This window comes from Drosophila suzukii, chromosome 3 (assembly GCF_043229965.1).
Source record: "Drosophila suzukii chromosome 3, CBGP_Dsuzu_IsoJpt1.0, whole genome shotgun sequence".
Lineage (NCBI taxonomy): Eukaryota > Metazoa > Arthropoda > Insecta > Diptera > Drosophilidae > Drosophila > Drosophila suzukii.
Genome location: NC_092082.1, coordinates 87,311,964 through 87,334,828, shown reverse-complemented (window position 1 = coordinate 87,334,828; position 22,865 = coordinate 87,311,964). Strand labels below are relative to the sequence as shown.

The 22,865-nt window shown below is 43.6% G+C and overlaps 1 protein-coding gene across 1 annotated transcript; it reads right to left on the bottom strand.

The window, feature by feature from the left end:
* Nucleotides 1-1,393: 1,393 nt before the first annotated feature.
* On the bottom strand, nt 1,394-22,587 carry beat-IV (beaten path IV). The gene is made up of 7 exons (XM_036818618.3): nt 22,116-22,587; nt 13,114-13,564; nt 7,172-7,869; nt 6,314-6,449; nt 4,694-4,827; nt 2,095-2,323; nt 1,394-1,984 (listed from the first exon to the last, which is right to left on the bottom strand). The coding sequence occupies exons 2-7, from the start codon at nt 13,166-13,168 to the stop codon at nt 1,878-1,880; spliced, it is 1,359 nt and encodes a 452-aa protein (XP_036674513.3). The 5' UTR covers nt 13,169-13,564; nt 22,116-22,587; the 3' UTR covers nt 1,394-1,877.
* Nucleotides 22,588-22,865: the final 278 nt, after the last annotated feature.

The following is a 22,865-nucleotide window of genomic DNA, read 5'->3' as shown; positions in this document are numbered from 1 at the left end:
ACCAAAATGGCCAAGTGCAGAGGCAGATTAGATTGACCCCAGTGGGTGGGTGGTGACCAGGTGGGCTTCAGTGGGTTAGTGTTAGTGTTGGTTCAGAGGAGGCTTACCCAAGGTAAACAGATCGCGCTTGAATTGCCGCGGGCCACGCATGAATACCACTCTGACCCGAACCATTTGCGTGTGACCGCCCTAAAAAACCACCAAAAAAAAGAAATGGGAAAAATGGGAGCCCATATACCCATTCCTCCGTTTCACCACTGTTTTTATTTCGGTTCTAGCTTTGTGAAAGTTTTTTGCGTGCATTTCTATTTATGTGCCGCGCATAAAGTTTAGTGCGCCATCAAAATGCTGGCCAAGAAGAAGAGGAGCCGGCTACAATGGCATATAAAAGCGAACCGCGTTGTGTTAGCCGGCAGCGCCTAAAAGGCTGCACGCAATTTTTTCATTCGCCGCCATTCCGCGCGTGCCTCTGTGTGCGTGTGCACGCGTGTCTGTGTGTGTGTATCTGCGTCTGGGAGCGTTGCGGTTTGTTTGCATACAAAATTTGTACGTGTTATTTTAACTTTGCCGCTTTTATGTTCTATATATATAATTTTTTGTATCTTTTTTGTTGGCCCCGGCAGAGGCAACCACGATTTTAACACCTGTGTGAAAAAGGGGGTGGCCAGGAGGAGCAGCAACTTTGGTCCTTCAGGTGTTAATGTCTGCTATACGGTCCGCGTGTGTGCGTGTAGCAGATAACGTTTCCGTATCCGGTTGCGTATCTGCATCTGTATGTGGGAAATCTGCAGGCAGCGTGGAAAATAAGAAGACAACTCGGGTTTGCTTTCACATTTATATTTGTTTAAACACTCTTTGGGGGGAGAAAGGAAGGAGGGGGTCTTGTCGTACTCATTTATTGTATACATATACATATCATCATATATAGTAGTTATATCTTTCGGGAGCTCTTATCCTGGGGGCATCGCTACGTACAGTAAGGGGGGAATCTTTTTAGAGGGCCACATTTCAGCTACAACTTAAACACCTAGCTTACAGTTCTAGTTTAGCAAAGGTTCTTATCAATACGGATATGACACATATCCGGGTTTTATTTTTATACAGTTCGTACGACTAGGATGTGCGACAACTAAACTCCAGTAATTGATCCATCAACAATTTAATTCCTTTCGAGCTTCTTCCTCACGGACTTAATTTACAAAACTAAATACAATTGGAAATACTTTTCGGAGTCAGGAAGCAAATACTTGCCGGAATCGTAACTAAAGGAGGGGAGAAGAGCACTTTTCCAGCTTACTTTCCCCCCTTGGTTTTTGTTTTTCGTTATTTTTGCTCTTTGCAATTATGTAGTTTTAGCATCTGTTATGGCAAAGTTTCCAGCTACCATTCGAAATTGATGCCACTCAGACATTATTTGACAGAAGTCCAAAGTTTGCCCCAGACTTTATTCCTACCATTCAAGTATTTACATAGAAATTACGCACAATGAACCCTCAGCTGGGCTTGATTTCCGGGGACGATGGGCGGGGATATGTCATATATATGGGATTGGAATTTAGTTACTCAACAATTTTGCTAATTGAATTCTGTGTGTCTCTGCGCACAGGAGTTTCTCTATTTTGTTCTTCTTTTTGTTTGCCTTTAATACTATTTAACTCGTTTCCTCTCGCGTTGCTTAATGATTTTTACATGCTATAACACATTTACCCAATTTGTCTGTTTTTTGTTTTCCCTTGCCGCTTAAGAACTAAGGATATTACACTTAAAGTATACAAAATCACCATTTATGCTCTGCAATTGCAATTGAATTGAATTGAAATGAATGCTTGTTAATTGAAACGAGTCGAATGGGGTGCTGGCCATCTTCTGGGACTGGCTTAGGTCAGTTCAGAGCCAAGTAGCCACTGCCCGGTTCTGGCCAGAATGATGGCGATGGTCAGTGTCCTGAGCAAGCTGCTCTCCGAGTGGCCAGCTGCACCTTTCACTGCAAAAGAAATGGGAAAAATGACGGGGAATTGAATTAGTTAGGAGTCGTTAGTTGTTGGTGGCCGTGTGGCAGTGGCAGAGGGTCCATTGGGTCCAGGGGTCACTCACCCAGCAGCATGGCCTCGCGGTTGTCGATGATCCCCGGTCGCCGCTGCAGGACGCTCTCCTTGCCGCCCTTCCACAGCACCGGCGATATGCTGGCCAGGCACTTGACGCGCATGTCGCCCTCGTGGAAGTGACGCGGCTCCAGCGGCAGCTGCAGGCCCAGAGTCGAGGTGATTAGCCCGTGTTTGTGCACGATGTCGTTGTATTTGTGCAGGTAGTGCTCGTCCAGGATCTGGAAAAGAAGTCAAAGAGGGGCTTAAATGCTGCACTGAGGGAAAAATCCAAAATAAAATGCAGTAATTGCTCCTCCTACATCTTAACCACATAAAGAGCTCTTGAAACATTTATAATTGTTATACTAAACCAATAATTAATCAAACAAACAATCAATTCAGAGCCCACTTAAATATAAATCGAATTTGAAAGCCAAAATGCTGAAAATAAGATGGCTCTGGTTGTATATTACAATGTTTAATATTCATTTATCACAGACTATACTTCGATGTGAAGATATACATTTTCACAATTGCAAGCTTAAATTTCAGCTTGCTAATCTTGAATCAATCATTAAATGACTTTAGATCTTATAGACAGTATTATTATGAAATGTAAATTAATGATGAAAATGCAAAATTTAATTTGTTATAAAATATATACTCGAGTTTAGAGGGAAGCTGATTTTAATTGGATTTATTTTGACTGGCATGTTTATAAAAATATCCAGAGTTTTTCTATCTGGTCTAGTGTGACACCCAGATTTCTTGCCCTGTACGAACGGAATTAAAAGACTGCATCGGGAGTTTCCTTCTATCAAGTGCTGGGGGTTGACACACGCGGCGTATGAGCAACAGAACGGAAACGGAATCGGGACCGGCAATGGGCGTGTCTGGAACATGTCTGGCAAATGCTTGAGGGGACGCCTTTGTGTTCCCAGCCGGATTCGGAGTTGGAGTCAAAGTCGCAGTCTCCATCTTCGTCTCCTTCTCAGAGTCCAACTCCAATGAAGGTTACAATTACAAGAGCTGGATAATTCCTCCCTTTCAGTGTTTGCTGCTGTCAGCAGAGTGCACTGCCTTCTCGAGGGGCGGAAATGGCATGGGGGCCGCACTTAAACTTGGCTCGAAGAGAAATAAAATCATTTGCCATAAATAAGAGAAATGTGCAGACCTGATAAAAAATGTGAAACGCTCAAATAAATAACTTGAACTTTTCCCTGCTGCTTTTTTTTGTCGATTTGCCTTGAAATTGGGTTCTGCGAGGGTAATCGGAATGGGAATTCGAATTCGGTCTGTCCTCGGGGTTTCTGGTGTTGGAGTGGGGGTATAGAATTGGTTAGCACTTTGCCAGCGAAATTGTTGCCATTTGTTAGGCGATTGGTTCGCCTTCGCTGTGGGTCGCCCCTCCATTGTGCCCCGCTTTTAAATAAAACTTTAAAGGCATAAATTAAAACTGCGAGGTCCGATTCGGTATTCCAAATTCCGGCACCCGATTCCCTGCTGACACAACAAACATGCCGAAAATGCCGTCAGCTGTCCTGACCAATCCCACGCCAAAAACAGAACGAAATGAGGAGGGCTGGCCATAAAATGAGGGCACTTTGAATGCCCCACGCATTCCGGAAAACTTTCACCCAAGATGCCGCCAAAATTTATTTCTACGCATTTGCGGCCTGGCCCCAAAGCTGTTGTATAATAAGTTTTTTTTCGTTGAGTTGCACAAATATTTTCCTTATGCTGATGGACATTTTTATTGTAAATTGCACGAATGCCTCGACGGCCAGACAAATGTTATTAAATAAACGTTCCCATTGTTCCCCAGGCTGCTCTCATCCGTTTGACAGATGATATAGTACATAGAAATGGTTGGGGTACTCTTCATTATTCAGGAAGGGTGACGAAAGAGGGATGATGCCAGCTGCCATTGTTGCAAGGCAAATAAACCGGGAATCGTGCCTAATCGCACTTATTGATTTTTCTCGTATTTATACAAAGCGAACGAGAGGCACGAACCCTCTGGATTCGAGGAGGGGGCTGGGGGAAGTCAGCATGGTACAATGAACTAACTCGTACCTTAACGCCTCGATTCACACAATTTGAGTGCCATGTAGTCGACGTCGACGATAAAATGCAGTGCGCCCCGCCCACTGGCCGCCCCTCGATTTTTGTGTTCCGGCCAGGGCAGACATGTAACGAGCTTTCGGCCAGATGGATGGTCCCAGTTTCAGTTTCAGTCGAAAGAGGGGGGTCTTTCCAGCACACCTACACACCTACACACCTTCACCTAAGCCCCCGACATCGGGCCATAAAACATGCCAAAGCCAAAAGGGAAGAAAACCCAAAAAATGTATTCGAAGCGAAGCCTGCCCGTCTACATGATTTTTGTTCATGAAATTATTCCAACAACCTGCCCAGCTGAGTCCACTTTCCTCGGGGTTCGTTGTCTGGCGCGTTGTTAGAGGCTTAAATATTTACTGTATGCATAATTTCTACATTCTTTTTTTTTTGGCCCGGCAGGCTCTCTTGATTAGCGCGTACCCAAATAAAGGGGTAAATGTTGGGGCTGGGAAAATAAAGGTATATATTTTCGGTGTTATAACACTCACCGGCTGCTCGTTGACAAACCACTGCAAATGCGAGGCCGGATGTGATTTGCCCGACGTGCAATTCAAATACAAGTATTCGCCGATCTGATACTGATACTGCTGTCCCCTTATGTGTGGTCCATCGCGGGGCAGAACTGAAATGGGGAGGGGTATAAAGTATACATCAATTATGGATACAAGATTTGCATAAATAAAATTGGGGGATTAATGCTCGATATTATCCCTGGTGATGTTATCGGCCGCAGCTTTGAGCCCCATTCGCTGGGTATTCATATGGCCAAAAGCCTTCCCATTCCCCCAACCAGTTACCAATAAATATTTGCTGCGGCTTTCGCCCCTTGGTCGAGTAATTTATTAACAATTTTTTGTGTTGCTTTGCCCGGCAAATATTTACCCGACACACACACACTCCGCCCCGTTTTTGGGGGGACTTCCCCGCCTTTTGCACAGACCATTTCAATGGGATATACAAATAAATATTTTTTCGCTGCTCAAATAGAACATAAAACACACAGATAAACCAGCAGCAACAACTGCAATCGCAAAGAGGATTGGGGGCTACACAAAATATGTTGTAAGCGGCCAGACTGCGGAAATATCCATTAAAATGGCATTTTAACTTATAAATCGCTGGCGTGGCCCCCCCCGTAATCCCCTCCGCACAGGGTCTACCGTTTTTATATATTCCCTTTGGCCGCTGGCCATTTGGTTTTAAGTAAATAAAAATGGTAAAAAAAAAAGAAATAGGAAGGGAGCCGCAAAGTTTAGCGCGTGTGTAAAGCGTTAAAAAATGCAGAGACCCGGCTTGGATTACGAAAATATGCTGTTATGAAACTAAAGCTTATGAATGACTTTTTAAAAGCATTTCCGCCCAGCCCCCCGATAAAGAAACCCAAACAAACAACAGCGCCAGTCGCATTAGTACACCAAAAGCGAAAACCGGCAGAAGCTGCAAAAATGAACTCGATCCGAATCGGAATATATATAGTTTATATGTGGGTGTACATGTGGGTGGGCTTGTGGCGGAAAATGGACCGCAGAAATGGTAAACAGAGCCACGGGAAGGCTTTTAAAAATTCAATTTAAATCAGCTAAAGCTTTTACCAAAAATAATAGAATAAGAGAGGAAGGTCAAACTTGCTTTTTGGACACTTTTATGGGAACGAAGAACAGGTTTTAATTTGAATTTCATACATTGGCATATTAATATCCTATTTGTCTTGCTTATTTAAACTATTCCCATTAAAATCTCGTATCAATTTCACTCTAGCATTTCAGTCCGCTTATTGAAATTCCTTGTAGAATGAATTAAAAATATGTGTACAGAAACCATGAATACTATTCACTTTCGAAAATCCCTCTGCATCGATAGCAAATAAGCAAGACAGTTCCTGCTGTTTGATGCCAATAAGGACGGAGATCCAGATTTAAACCCAGCCACCCCCTGAATTTGTCCTGTATTTACACTCCCAATATTTGCCTGTAATTGATGTGAAATTTTTCGAGCAAACATTTGCTCGGTTGTGTGCTTGCGGGGTGCAACAAATATAATAAAATCGGGCAGGCAAATGCGGAACGTGACTTTGAATAGATTGGATCGGAATTCGGCCGGGTACTTACACACAATGTCCATCCGCCCCTCGCCCTGAACGGAGGAGAAGTTGGGCGCCTCGGCGGACACCTCGCAGCGGTACAGTCCGGTGGAGTTAAGGGTCAGTCCGCGGAGCAGCACGCGACTCGCGTCCGAGAGCTCCTCCTGCAATGGATATGAAAATAGGCAATGGTATAGTGACAAATTAGCATGTGTAAGCATCAGCAGTAGAACAAATTTTACAAAATATACACAAGATTGATACTAGAAAAATATTATTGATTTCAAAACGTGTTGATTTAAGTTAAATTCAATCGATACTGTAAATTTGGGTGCTGGAAATAATTGCTGCTTTCTTTATTCTTGTATTTTAAAAATATAAAAACAACCCATCTTAAAATGTTATAACGAGTGGGGTTTATTGCATTCACCCGAAAACTTTGTTGAGTAATGTGTTTAATTTTTAAAAAATTTATATTATGAGTGTTTTACTGTGTCAATAAATTCAAGAAGGTATACCCCTAGAACTTCAGAAATTCGGTGCCAAATTAAGTACATTTTCTAACCCACTAGCACAGGGTGAATACCTTTTAAGTGTACCAATGCAGACTAAAACTTTGTTACATCATTTTATTAAAATACGTTTGCTTAACAGTTCGTATCTATAGATCATTAATGAAAGAGCTAAAGATCATTATAAATCATTAACAAAGCATTTTTTTCAATGTTTCTGTAGAGTAAGCATAACTAGTCTAGAAAATGCTTAAAAACTATTTATGGATTTCTAAAAATTTTAATATTTAAACAAAAACTCCTTGAGTAACGTTATGTTTTTTGCCTAACCTCACACTTAATCCCAAAATCCATAATAAATTAGGGATACTCACTATGACTCGCACCCCGTCCACCCGGTAGCTGGTCTTCGGCGGCCGGGCCTTTGGCACGTAGCGGTAGAACTCCTCGTTGTCCTTGTACCACTTGATGGCGTACAGGGCCTCGCCCTCCTCGCGCTGCTCCTCCTCCTCCTCCTCGTCCTCCTCCTCGCGGTCGATGCTGTCGTCGAAGCTGTCCGCCCGATCGAACTCGGGCATGTAGGCCGCCGGACCGCCGTTACCGCCACCGCCACCGTTGCTGCTCACGGACACGGAACCGCTGTGGGTGCTGGCGCCCACGTGGGCAGCACCCAGATATCCAGAGGCGGCACTGCCCCGGTAGACACTGTGTCCATAGGGCGACTTCTCCGGCGGAGCTGGCGGCAGCTGGTGGCTCTGTTGACTCTGGTACTGCCGCATGGCGATGGGCTCTCGCTGCCTTTGGCGCTGGCCATGTTGCCGCTGGTTTTGGCGCATTCGGGAGCGGTAGGGAGACCGCTCCTCCTCCAGCCCCTCGCCACCATCCGGGTAGTGGAACTCCCCGCCATGGCTCTGGTGCCCATGGGCGTGGTCATGCTCCGAGTGACTCTGCACACCCGTGACCGTGTGATGTGTCCTATTGAGCTCATACTGGCACTCCAGGAAGGCGGACTCGCCGCGCAGCTTGTAAGCGGGAATGGAGACCTTTATCATGCGCAGGCCCACAGCAAAACCTATAACCAGAAATTAGAAACATTAAGCCGAATAATAACTTAATCTTATAGTATACATTTTATAAAGTTCCCTCTGAGTATCAAAGACCTTTGCCAATTTCAGCAAAACTTACTTAATAAACGTGTCAGCAATCAAGCAACAAAGTTATCCCAGAAAAAATATCAAAATAATTTTCTCTTCCGCTGGAGATGCAAACGACAAATATTGAAATCAGCGAGACTCGGAAATCAATAAACTGGCAGGTCGCCCGGGGATATGGAGCGCCCATTTGCATAAGAAAAGGGCGCAGGATGCCCAGGATGATGGCATGGAAGCGCTGTCAGAGTTCACAGGACCCGGCGGGCATTCGCCAAGGATTACGCTGGTCGCAACACAGGCACAGAGGAAAATTAAAATATTTCCCGCATTTTCCGGGGCCAAGACGTCAAGACGAGTCAACTTCTTGTTGCCGATGACGACGCAAATTTTCCGCCTGCCAGCCTGCGTTGGCCAAGTATTTGCATAATTGATTTGTCCTGTGTACTAGACCAACTAGTCCAACTGGCCCGCTGCCAGGACAAACAATTATTGTTTTAATTAAAAAGGACCCACGGTCTGATCGCCAATTGCTTATTTATGAGTAGCAATTCCGAAATATGCAGGCGACTGCTCCGCCGGATAAATTGCGGCAGGTGGCTATCTGTTATACCGTGTCGGCCGGCTCGTAAATATTAATAAATGAGTGCGTAATCGGGCTTAATCCTTTGTAAAATTACAGCACCGCCGAGTCAGGGCCACAAATTATGAAGGCCGAATGGCCGAAGGACAGCGACCAACAGGATATTGTCCGTTTGTATACTTCCTGGCTGTCATTTATAGCCCATTCCCCCCTGTTTAGCGGTTTATTTCGGCCAAGCTGCTCAGCGAGCGTTAAATTAGAATGGCAGTCGTCATAAATATTTTGAATATCTGGCCATTAGGAGTTGGTGCGCCAGCTAATTGGCCATTGGCACTGCCATTGGCAGCTGGCAAACTTTGCCGGCCGCTTAAAGACGTCAGCAATTGAATGGGATTAAACCAGATTGACAGTCTCTGATCTGGGACTTGGCGAACAAAACTTTTCCATTGCAGAGCTGCACAACTTTTCCGGCTCCCAGGGACCAAAGAACTGATTGAATTGGCAGGACTGCAGCATGTGGTTGCGGATACTCGATGGGAGAGTGAAGTAAACAGTTTTGATTTGCCTAACTCTCTTATTTAATTACGGAATTAGATTGCTTTTAATTTCGTGTCGAGAATGCCAGAGTTTTGCATTCGCCCGAACTAATTACATTTGGCCATTAATTAGCGCCGGAATTTCAAGGACCAGGCGTGGGCAATTTAATTGGCCAATTTTTATGACAGCTACTTTGATGGACGAGTCGAGGTGCGTCCGCCCAGCGCCACGCCCACCTGCTGATGTCAGCGGGGAAACGGGCTTAATTTCATTAAGCTGTTTGCCAAAAAAAACTGCAGATGCGATACGCTACACAAGATACAAGCCAAGACAAAGCAGCCAGCGAGTGGCAGGCAACACATGTCATTCGGGCAGCGCTACAAAGTCTCTTAATGTTAATTAAAAAACAGCAAAGTCCCAACAAGAAAAACAACATCGCACAGACACAGGCCCAAAAACGCTGGCTGGATGCGACTGAAAGGAGCAAACAATGGGTGAAAGTTGCATGAGAGCTGATTAAAATTGCCTGCAGGGCGGGTGCTGTTTCCAAAGAATTTTAGCCAAGGGGAAATGGCATTGATAGCAGCCAAGTCGAGTCGAGCGACGAAAGCTTACATTCAGATCCGAAATTAAATTACAAGTTGATGTGCCCCGAATGGGATTCCATTTCAATGGGTTTGTGGAAAACACACACACAAGCCGTAAACATGCCAGAAGCGCAGCATCTCAACATTGTCTAAATGCATCGCAGCGAACGAAAGTGGCCTTCTATGCACAAAGGGGGATCCCCGCAAGTGCTATAGCTGTGAGCAAGGATTATGAGTGCTTTTGTATCTGAAATATAACTATGTGGTTTCTGAAGTCTTGAATGGTAGCATTTAGAAACATGTAGATATTACATTTGGCAATTTTACAAATGTACTTTATTATATCTATCAATCTATATCAAACTATATCTATCTTCTATCTTCCTAGTTAAGACCCTTTAAACTGATGACTGTTTAATTATAAGTGAAAGTTTTAAAGAACTTAAAGTGAAAGAGTTGCTTACACATCGTATTACAGATATTCCATTTTACTTAGATTACATTTACCAATAATTTTCCTGCCTAAAAATATTTTCTTAACTTTTCCATTTAAATTTAAGCACCCAATTCACACTCCACAACCACTGTGCCCCGGGGCAAAGACAACAAAGAGCAAAAGTTCCAACTGTCTGCCTATCAGCTCGCCTGTCTCAAACTCCCGGCACTCCAAACACTTGACTATCGGTTGCTCCCCCCGAACTTGCTGGAAAATAAAGTTCCATATTTAAATTAGTATGTAAAGTATCCGCAAAGCAACGCGGCGCACTTGATGTAAATTGAATATGCATAAGCTGCAGGAGATTGGGACGGGGGGATAGCATTCAGTATGCATGATAATTTCGTTCATTAACGCATATTTAAACAGGGCGAGACCCCCACTCAACTCTGAGTCCTCTCGGGTTGCCTTCCAGCTCTCACCTGCAGGTTAAATAAGACCTCTGGTCGCCCGAACTTTTCTGGTGTTTAGCATAATTCGATAAAATTGGCAAACAGAAAGGAGGGGAGGTTGGAAACGAAACGAACCGAACCGAAGGACAGGAAAGTAGAAAGACAAACAAAGGAGCAGGAGCCCCCGGAAAAAGGATGGGTGGTGCTGGTGGCCAGCCCCATCCCCATCCCCAAGGTAAACTGACCCACTGGGCGATGCCAAATAGCGCATAATGAAGGCCGCCATTAGGAGATAAAGCTGGCAACAAAAATCGGTTGTAGCAGCTTAGTTGCTATCAATGATGGCCGAATCGGAGGAGTGGGCGCCGGATCCTTTAACTTTATACCACTAATGAGTTTGCGCCTTTGCAGCAATTATGCGGCCCACGGCGGAGGCTGGCAAAACTTTGCTATCTGGTAAATCATTTCGCCCGTACCTGAGCCACAAAGTTGCCGAAAAGTGTCAAAAAACTGGAAGACACAACAACGGCGATGGGCGGGCTGCCATTGATAGTGGGATGTCGTTGGAGCTGGCGGCTCATTAAGGCCGTGTTTCTTATTTGCGGCGTCTAGACTTCATTAAAAACTCTGACGTTCGCTTTGGCTTCGCACTGTGTTTTTTATTCGCCCTGCGTCCTGATGAATATTTATTGTGGCATTGACAGCTTAAACTCCGCTTAATGCTGTTCATTAAATGCGTTTAAAAAACAATTACCGCGGCCACGAATGGTGGGTGTTTGGGCGAAAGCTTGGCCTTGTGCTAAATACGCAAACAATTATATTAAAAAAACAGTGGGGCCAGAGAGAGTGAAATGCAAAAAAATAGGGGGGAACCTAGACGAAATTGTAATGAAAAAGCCTTTGGGATAGTTTTAGTTTAGTTTGCGCAGTAACCGAGCAACAACAAAGGCTATCCTTGCAGCGGGCAAACGAGAACAATGCGGCGCAAAAAAGTATGCAACAGTTTTTGAAAGGCTCGCGGAGGGTAGAAGGCGAAAGTACTCATACGCCCCGTTGCCGCTGTGCGATTGCGTGTGCAATTTTTGCCCGTTTTTTGTTGTTTGTTTTTTTTGCAGCCACCACAGGCAAACAAAAAACAGAAACAGCATGCAAATCTGTTCAAGCGCTTCTGATGTATTCAAGTTGACACAAATCTGGCGCAAATCCTCACACACACATACACTTTTCCAGGGAAAATGGCCACTCCACCCTAAGCGACACTGACAAGGCGAACTAACACATACCCACTCACACTCACACACATGTAATGGTGAGACAGGCAACAAAACATTTATGAATAAAATAGAAACAACATGAGCAACAGCGACAGCAACTGACGAGCGAGAAACGAGCAAATTAAAATCAAAATAACCGCAGGTGATGAGCCAAAAGGGAGGGGAAAAGGGAAAGGGAAAAGGGTGCGGGAAAAGCGGAAAAGCGGGCAAGGAAAATGGAAAAGGGGGGAAAACAGTTGCTGAGCTGGCGTGTAATTGAAAAGAGAAATAACAATGGAGGGAAGGCAAAGGCAGCATGTAAACTGTCGCCGTCCCGCATGGCGTATGCGCAATATTTGATCACATGGCCAGGACTCATTTGTGACCACTTAAAGTAGAGCGAAACGCGAAGGTGCAAAACGCAAGGAAGCTGCCGCAAGATGGGTGCCTCACGTTCCGCAAACAATTTGCCAAAAGTTTTCCCCTTATTATTTCGCGAGCGTCTGCAGTTTGCCCTTCGGAAATCGATTGCCGTGTTTTGCACTCTAGGTGCGATTACATATTTGCAAAATGAAATGGAATTTATGTGGCGGAGGAGGGGGTAAAGACTGCAACCGTGCGTCATTGGCGTTTAATACGTGTGAGTGATTTCCCCGGGGGGTAGACATGCAGCTGTTCAGATGGAAAGCAGAGGAAAAGCGTAGGAAAACTGCAGAGCAGAAGAACTGCGTCTGTCACATCACGTTCATGCGGCTGCACTTGACAGATGCATATGAAAATGTGGGGAACATGGGGAAATGGAGCCAACTTGCGGCTGCCCCGCAAATTGACAGCTCACTGTTGAAAACCTTGGCAGCACACACACACACATTAAGCCCTGCGAAATTCTATTAAAAAAATTATCATGTTTATTTAAAATAAAGCGAAAATTGCCGGGGCGCCCAGGATTCCCTGGATTTTTCGGGTTGTGCTTTCTCATTTGTATGCGCTCCGCATGCGGCCCACAAGAAAAATAACTGAAATAAGTGAAACGAGCGGGTCGTCAGCGGGGTTTCAGATGGTTGGTGGTGGGTTATACGGGGATTAGTGGGCGGTTATGCCTTTTTTTGGGCTGTGGGCTGTTGGGTTGTTGGGCCACCGACACGCACACAATGTTACATATGTGCGTTTGGGTGTTAAAACGCCACAAGTGACTTTGTCGAGCAGTTACAATTTGCTTTTTATTGACTGGCAAGGTGTCGACACGCGCAGGCATTGAACTGGAAACACCGACCCCCCAAAAACCACCCAACGAATGGCATTGAACACTTTTGCACTCACCTTGCAGCAAACAGCAAATGAACACAATGAGTCGTGTATCGTTTGTGTATTTCATGTTTATCGCATAATATGTAATCCTTGGCGAAACAATAACAACGGAGCTGTGGGACGATGATGATGATGATGGTGATGGTGATGCCGGTGCTCGGGAGAATGGAAATCCGTTGCCGGAAAAGTTTTCTGCGGATTTCTTCCTCCTCGCCCGGTTCCTTTCGGTTTCTTGTGCTGATTTAAGCGCTTTTCCCCAGCGATTTTATTGTTGCTTGATGGGAGGACTTAGCTCGGTTTGTGTTTTCTCTGCGTATTACTTTCAGAAACTTTTCGCATAAACTTCCAGCCTGTTGCCATTAATAGTTGCCTCGATCCGTTGTTGGCCAGGGACAAGTGCTGCGGCAGTCTCATGTGTTCCGGCTGCAGCCAGCTCATTAAACTCGGTTTTGTCTCACTTGTGCTGCCTGCAAAGAAGAGCACAATAAATGGGCTTTAATAAAGTTTGATGGCCCTGCTAAAGGTAAAGTTATCCCAAGAAGAGACCTTCAGCCTGCTTCGTATTTTTCACATCAAGTTCTCTTTTCAATTTGTCCTGGTTTGTGTTTCTAGTCTATCATTTCTCATCAGGTCAGGCCGGGCACAAACAGGGCAGCCCAAGAATAATTCTCAATCAAATGACATTGTTTCGCTATCTGTTTCTCTCTTTTTTGCAAATGACTGTAACCTCAATTTGGCCATCAGCAAATGATTTCGGTGACCGGAATCTAGAGACAATTTATTGATTGTGCCCATTGTTTCCCGGTTAGCCATGGAAATAGAAATGGAAATGGAAACGGAAATGGGAACTCATTACATAACACTCCCATCAGCATTTGACTGTCATTTATTTTTTGGCCACAAGAGCTCGCGTCAGATGTTCGCATGGAAATAGATTTTCCCCAAAAAAGAAACTTATAAATACACGTTACAAATCGAACTCTGTATACAAAAGGGACGAAGGTTAATGCGTGGGCGTTGCGACGGGGCGTGGGCGTTGACAGCTGTTGTGGCAAAATGCCGCAGCTGAGGTCATAGGTCAGGTCGTGTGTGCGGCAAAGCTTTATAAAATCGAATGAAATTAAGAATTCATAGGGAAAGCGAATCGAAGCTGTGTCAAAAAAGGCAAAACTTTCTGAAAAACACACATTTTACCGACTCAATGATGCCCTAGTCAAGGAGCTCCAGGAACCAAAAACCTTTAGCTGACTCCCTTGGCCAATATTTCCTCTTAGCTAATGGACGTTTGTCTAGCAAAAAACAATGCTCAAGGACACGTGCCTTCCGGAAAATCTCCCTCTCCAACTACCAACCATCGAAGTGCTCATGAAATGCGCATAAATCAAGGAGGCCAGCAGCTCGTCCTGTGGCTTTGGCTCTTAATGAAAAATGAAGCTGAAATAATCATAAAAAAAGATGGAAGGAAAACAACTTTCGGGTGGCAGCCGGCAGAGCGGAAATGTAAATGCCAAGTAAACTGTGACGCTCGTCGCGTCTTATTCTTTTCGCATTTGGCAACAGAAACTTTTCCTGGACCCGGACCCGGACCCGTCCAACTCGGCAAAGCCAGCACACCCAAAAACCCGTATTCCAGGCCCGGACTTTTTGTCCACACTCGGAGATGGATTTGTCTGTTGCGTTGCTTCATTATGCGCAGTGCCAGCAAAGTTTGTTCGCCCCTCGCTCCACTTTCTCCTACCACTTTCTCCCCTTGTTCCTTGCCCCTCCTCCAAAGGGACTTTTGTTTTGCTTGGCCTGGCCCAAAGTGCTGCGCCTGCGATTATGCAGCAAAAAGTTTCGAAGCGCCGCCATTTTGCATTGCAAAGCGCGGGCAACTCAAATTGGGTTGCTCCAGAGTTATCCTGGCTGAGCAACTGGCTGCACTTAAAAAATATCCATTTCCATTCGATATTTTTTGGATCAATGTGGTGTTTATCTCGTGCAGAATCTTAAAGCTGTCTTTTTCGGATTAAAAAGGTTTGACTCCATTTAAAACTTTTGCAAATTTAAAGTTCTTTTAAAATGGAAAATTTAAATATTACTTTACTTTCGATACTAGAATTTTGATGTTAGATATATCACTATATCAATTTATTACCTTTATGCTTTTCCCAATTTTTAATATAACTGAATTTTAAAATTTAAAAAATATCATATTGTCTTCGATTTATTTATAAAAACATCATAACAAAAAAATTCAGCAACCTTAAGTTAGAAAAAATTAATTTAAATCAATCCCCAATTTGTTAAGAATCCAATGTTTTGAATACGTTATTCCAAACAATCCAATGGTTTTTCAACTCCTAAAGTTATATGTTTTTTAAACGTTTTTAAAGACTATAAAACGTTGATATCTTTCTTCCCGTGTGACTGATGAACCGCTGGCTGCCAGCATTTTTGCGCTGCATTTTCCAGCCAAGTTGGCTAATTCTTAAGTTGCTTAAATATGTGCAAACATTGCGCGACAAATGTAATTCGTCTCCTGGCATTGTGTCCTGCCCCTTGGCCCCTGATCCCCCCTAAAACCCCCCTCAACCACTCATCTAACATCGCTGCCACTGGGTTGGCAACTTTTCTAGTTGCGGTCCCATCATATTAGAATGCAGCTCCATTCTGTGCCGAACTTTCGCCACTGCAGCTCCGCAGTTTCTGTGTGTTTTCCCAGCTTTTCTTCATCATCCGACCCCTTGGCCGCCCCTCGGCATTCCCTTTGTATTTTTTTTGTCTATCGGGAAGTGTGTTTGTTATTGTTGTCGCTCTTGTTGACTGCAGAAGTTATTAAAGCTGCAGCCGCACTTTATTATTGTGAAACAAAACCCGAAACAACAACAGCAAGGAGCTGAGTCGCAAGTTTTCCCTCGTTCGAGTGTGTATCCTGTGTATCCTGGCACACAGACATGTGCGAGCTGGCATTGTTTATCTTTCACATTGTTGACACAACTTTTGCAGGATATTTCGAGGACCCCTATATAGATATAGAGTGTGTGCATGTGTGTGTGCGAGTGGCCGGGATATCATTTGTATTATGGTAATTTAATATGCATTAGCCAATGTCAGGTCCCCGACCCAAATCGATTATTTTAGCAATTATTATAATTTCGAAACGGCGATGGGCTGGCAAATTAAATTTGTTCCTCCGGCCAGATTTCCATATCCCCCTGTGCATATATGTATGCATGGCTATATAGGCGAAATGGCAAAATGTAGCCACAAGTGACCTAATAATGTCGGGGGGCACATTTGAAGGCTCCCTGTTCGTTTTGTCGATGTCAGAATGTCAACCAGCTATTTACATCTCTGTACACATGTTTGTGCCCATATGTGCATTGTGTCTGTAATAGTATTGATTTTTCATTTGACACATGGGTCGCCCTTATCACAGCGCACACATCTAATTTATACATATATGTGTATATAAATAGTGGGTGGACAGGTGAGGTGTGTTGGCTTTGGACGGGCGGATAAAGTTACATTACCAAAAATCGCATTAAAATTCAACAGGCTAAATTATTGTTGGCACAAAGTCAAAATGTTTGACACTTAATCCAATTTAAAATACATTTTGCATTAGCGCTGCAAGCCAAATCCAGAGCGAATAAGTTGGGCAGGCCAGTTAATTAGCTATGAACTAAGTGGTCGACCTGGAAATACGGGGAAACCCCAAAGGATTTTATCTATCGGACACTTTAATTAGATATTGGTCGGTTGAAGTATTTTGTTCTATGCGAAAATAGAATGAGGCTTTAAATAAATATCTTGTTATTATTATTATATCAGTGGTTCTGGGGCTAATTAACCTAATTAAATCCTTTTATTTTGTGCTTGAAAATGATCAGCTAAATTGCACCAACTTATTCTACTATTTAAAAACCCAATAAAATCGTTTTCAATTTGTATTTATTTATATTTTCCAAATGAGGTATGAAAAGTGCCTAATATCTGCCTGTCCGTAAATAACAATCTCTGCAGATAAACTAAATCAAGCGGGTCTCCTCCCCGAGGACACTTCAGCATCTGTCTTCTTTTTGAAAAATATATTAAATGCCATCCCGTGCCATAAATTCATGTGGCTTTTCTGCGGCTAAGCCCGTGGCAGGATAAACACACACAGGCACTCGGAAAATCCCAGGCCACTTGACAGATTAGGAGCTAGGATATCGATGACAATTGATGGCGGCCCGTTTTATTTTCCAACTTTGTTGAAATTTGTTTCGATCAAACAGTGAGAGTGAGTCGTAAAAATGTTTCATAAAGTGCAGCTGGCGACCGCTAAAAAAATAACACCAAATAAGGCGAATAAATAAGCTGCGCGCATGATTGACAATGCAAATTCATTGGGGAAATGTTTGCCGATGTTGTAAATTTTATTTTCCCCGCACTAAACCGTACAGCTGGCAGCCCCTGGCGAGTGTTTTCTTTGATGGCCTTTTCATTGAGTGCTCAACTAATAAAGTTTCGCATATGTGGACAAATATCACGTGCTGGGAATAAAATGAGTTTATGTGCGAATACAAAAATATGGAATGGCAACGACATCCGCAAGCTGGGGCGTCGTCGGGGGCAACTAAAAAGTGTTTATGATCCCCTCTTTTTTATGGTTCTGGGCTGAAACTATTATAAATAAATTATCATTTGCCTAAGTCGGCACGAAGACACGTTTGATGGGGCCTATTATTTTTTTGGCAACCGCCGTTTGCATGTTAATTTCGGCTTTAACTTGGGACTTAAATTAAATCAACATTGCTGGGAAAACACCGTGAAAAATGGCCATAAAGCAAGTCGAAGCGGCAAACAAAGCCCGGAACGGAGGACATCCATTGACATAAAACTTAAATTTTTAATGCCACCCCCCCGAAAATGCCTCACCTGCCCTCCAACGCGTTGAATGTGTGTCGTTTCAGGTGCAAGACACATAAAAAATAAATGAGCACAGTACAAGAAAAGCGGCGAGAAAGGAAAGCCAAACAAAAATACAAAATACAAAGCTGCACGGCGTGGAAAATAAGTGGAAAGCCACGGCGTGCCACAATTGAGCGGGTAAGGGATAAAGTCGGTGGGCGGTGGATGGGTGGAGGTGCCACAAAGGGGCGGCCATTTCCACATCCACATTTTCACATCCACATTTTGTCACCCAGCCGCGTAACTCGCGACAATTTTTTATGGCAAACAAATTTTTTGTTTTTGTTTCTCGCAGCGCCACAAACAGAAATCGAGCCGAGGGGCAAAAGGAAAAGCTTTGCGATTGGGACTCTCCGCGGAAAAGGAAATGAAAAAGTACTTAATATTTCACAAAAGCGGAGTGAAAGGCAATTTACAGAGTGAAGCGAAAGCGAGTGGAATATGACAGACTAATGGAAATTGAAAGGCGAATATTTGAGGAGTAGCCGGCAAACAGAATTCAAATTCAATGGAATTCCCCAAAGGGCTTGTGGGTTACCCAGCCGAGTGGCAAGTTCCGAATAAGTCGGGGCTCATCAGTGCTACTTCTATAAATAGTTGCCTCATTTGGTCAGACCGCCTCCTTCAGCCTATACACCAGGGGAAATTATCAAAAAGTTTGAGAAGTACTAAGTGGAGGTGACATTAAAGATTACTACATTTATGGAGGGTTCTTTGAGTGAATAAGGATCAAATTTAACATGCTTTACAACATTTATAAAACTGAATCAAATACATATATCTTTGTTACAACATTTTTGGGATATAGGTATGCTTATACTTATAAAAGGTATTTTTAAAAACAAATATGTGTCAGCATTATACGAGCTATGACATTTAAAATTTTACTAAAAATTTTAAATAAAAATATTATCAATATGTGGATTATATCTTAAAAGCCCCTTGTTTGCTTTACTTTTCTCGCAGTGCTCGCATTCCTCACGAACTAGTAATTCCTGCATTGCCAAGGCAACATTGTGGCTACAGCCTGTGAGCACCTCGAGGCCCACGGAATGGTAACCGCAGCCCGAGGCGACCAGGCCCACGCCCGATCCTTGAACACCCCCTACTTGAATAGTTTCCACCCCCACAAACTGCCACCCCAAAGTTACCACCCTAGAGCTCCCACAAATGCTGGCGCGTGAGCCGCGAGTGAAGTCAAAAAATTAAATGCTATACGCAAGATTTGTTGGCTGCGAATGTGGAATGTGGGACCCCAGAGGTCTTGGCGTTAACCTGCAGGCTCCGGGCACCGGTGCGTATGAGTGATACGCACAAGGACAACCACACCACACACCCACCCATCCACTCACACACACCATTGGTGTCTGCGTGAAGCGAAAAATAAATGTTACATAAGAAGCGAATGAACTCCAAATTGATTGGACACCCTCGGGGGGGAAGTGTGTGTGTGTGCCCGGAGGGGGGAATTATAAATATTGAAATAATTAAATTGCATTTTAATAAATTAAATGGAACGGAGCATAAATATTTGAGGAGACGAAAGTGCGCCTGCCATCCCGGATAACCTAATTATGAGAAAACCACTTAAGCTCCTTAATTGGACAAAGGCGAAAAGGGTCGACATGTGGGGTCGCAAAACGAATGTGGTTGTCCTCTGAAGGAAGTTTCTTTGATTTAAATTAAAGTGGAAAAGGCATCTAAAAGTAGACTGTCCTTCTATAATTGTGGTCCTACTTTGAATCCTGTCTTTTTCCTTAACGCTTCCTTTGAGGACATGACAAGAAAATTAAGTTAGGAGCAGGGGGGAGGAGCAGTCCAGGCCAATCCCTAATCCCAGGACCCTCCAACTCCCTCTCCGGGGATACCGATTCGTATTGTTGACTGCGCCGGAAATTAAGCGCACCGGCAGGAGGAAGTCTGCCCTAATGTACTAAAGTGAAATAACGTGTATGCCATATCTTGAAACATGCGGATGGCAGTAAACACAGATACAGATATACGAAGACACCGTTGCAAATACAGATTTAGATATCCCGAGATACAGGTGGAGATACAGATACAGATGGAGAAACTGTTGCGAATGCAAATGCCGTTAGCCTGACACCGGCGACAAAAAAAAAATATCAACAAGTCGAATGCAAATTTTACCTGACTTTTAACTTGGCCTGCACTGAAATCGGTTTCTCATTCGATCCAACTCCAGACAGTGACATTTATTCAAAATACGTAGTTTGGCCTGAATTTTCCATTTCGGGAAAATTCACGTCAGTTCCGCTGCGATTTCGCTTATGATAACAATTTGCCGGAGGGGAAAACTTTCGGGCCGCCGCGATGCCAATCATATGAGAGAAGGCAATGCCAGCATAATTTTTTCAGCTCGACGATAAAAACTTTCCCCGGCGAGAGAGAGAGCGGAAAATAGGGAAAATAGGGGAGGGGGTGGCAGAGCAAATATGAAGCTCGGAAAAATTGTTTGGCGAAAAAAAGGCGACATATAATTGGAAAACTTTCGGTAAAAGGCGATGGCGACAAGGCAAAGTGTGAAGAAATATTTAAGTTCGTTCAAGTGGCGTGAACTAAATTGAAAAAATAAACCAAAACCCAAGGAAAATAAAAGTCTGGTAAAAGGGAAAACATAGAAAATAGGGTCAGTTGGGAGAGGGTAGTTACTTAACTATTTATGGAATTATTGAAATGTCGATTACCTTTCCCCGGCCAATCAATACAACAATTGAAAGGGTAGAAAAAAAGGACGGGAAAAAGGTTAAAATAGGTAGGGCAGACCACACAGATTGATAAATATCGCCGAATGCATAATTTAATTGACTTTTATGGGCGCTCCGACAGCAAGCCCCACAATTTACACCATTGTTTGTTTTTGCATATAATTTCAATTGAATTTTAATTGAAATTATGACGACTCCGAGCCAAAGCTCCACTGAGCCAGACTCAACCGGGCCGCACTGAGCCATTGTTTTCCTAACCGTAGTGCTTTGTTTGCGCGGCCCGGCAATAATTTCAGTTTGCGGTCACAGGGCGCCGTGGGTTTTCGTGGGGGAGTTGGTCTATAGGGTGTGGGCTTTACCTACAATGGCAACCATTTAGCATATTAGAATATGCATTGTTTGCGCCCCACACCGGCACACGCAATGTGCGAGCACCCAGGGGTCTCGGGGCCCAGGGGCCCCTGCTCGAATCCCGTTCAAGGCTGGCCAGGATGTTCACTAATAGCCATCACTTAAATTTGGCACAGAGACAAAAGTGTACCACATTTCCTGTTTTCAGATTAACATCAATTAAAATTTTAAAATAATATTTGAAGTTCGTGAGATCAATAGTAATCGATGGAATTGAAATGGCGTACAAAAGTATTTTATAAAAATATTTAAAATGAAATACTTGGTGACGAAAAAAATGTTTCAATATTACTTTTGTATACCAAACTGAAATAACGTGATAATTTACAATTTACAATAATTGTTTAATCTCTTCAGATCAATATGAGACAAAAGAATTTATATTGATTTACTAATAAGTAGCAATGGATAATATTTGAAAAGAAATACTTCATGTTGACGTGATAAAAAATGTTTTAATATTACTTTTGAAAGGATGTACATTCAAATAATTTTTCGAAACTTTTTCTGTAAGCTCCCAAGAGCTTAAAAATGATTTGAACTACTTCAGCTATTTAAAGTGCCCCTAACTCATTGTTTTACATATGTTTTTTTAGAGTTTTCCCCTCAGCTGCCGGTGTAGTTGTACTTTTTCCTGTAGTTTCTGCTTCGTTGGTAAAGAAAACAAATAAATAAATTTCTGGCCTGGTCAGGACACTCACTTACACACAGTCGCATAAATGAGAATGTGTGTGGGGTTGCCTTTCATAAATTTGATATGTATGCGAATTCCTTTCGGTTTTGTGGTTGGGGTCATGTTTTTGTCAAGCGAAAGGCACTCATGTGTATGTTGCCACAAGGTTTCATCTCCATTTGCAATTATTTTATGCTTCGCATTTGCCATTTCGTCTTTAATTAGATTTCCTGCCCTCTCAAACCCCCGGTACCAATTTGCACTTGCCTTTGATGGGGTTTTCATTAGCCTGGCTTTGCGTGCCTTCAGTTTGTCTTGCTGGCTGTTAATTCCACTTGGCCAAAAAACACTTTAAGCCCTCTTCGGCTGGCTCACATGCATTTGTAGCTCGGTGTCATACGGCGACATGCACTCGGGGCCACGAAAACATGCCATTTGCAATGGCCATTTGCGCTACCATCAGTTTGTGGGGCGCCCGGAACTTTAATTGCCCGCACACGTTTAGGGGGCTCGGAGAAAACCAAACACCCGGAAAACACGGAGAAAACACGGAAAAATCGCACTCGCCGCAAATGGGTTTTCGCGCCTTCTTCTTCGCCTTTTTGCAGTCTTGGCCAAACTCTGACACACGAACTTCGACCTGAGGCTCCGAATGCCACTCGATGGGTTTTCGAATTTGCCGACCGACGACCGTTGAACACGTCCTTTCGCCAGCTCGCAACGATTTCAACTGAGTGGCCACCGACAGGAGCAGCTCGATTTGTTTATGAATGCTCGTGTGTCCTTCGGGCCGAGTCCTCGGAGCTGAAAGGACTGGGCCGCGGAGAGAGCTTTTTAGTCCACTGAGCGGGGTGGCGAATATCGTATGCTTAAGAGAAAGGACAACTTATGCTCTCTGCTATGCATTAAAAAAAATAAAAAAGGATTCAATTCTTGGTATGATACTGCTTCATTCTTATATTTAAATTACGCAAATTGTAACTTTATCCAAGGAATTATTGATTTTTTAAGGA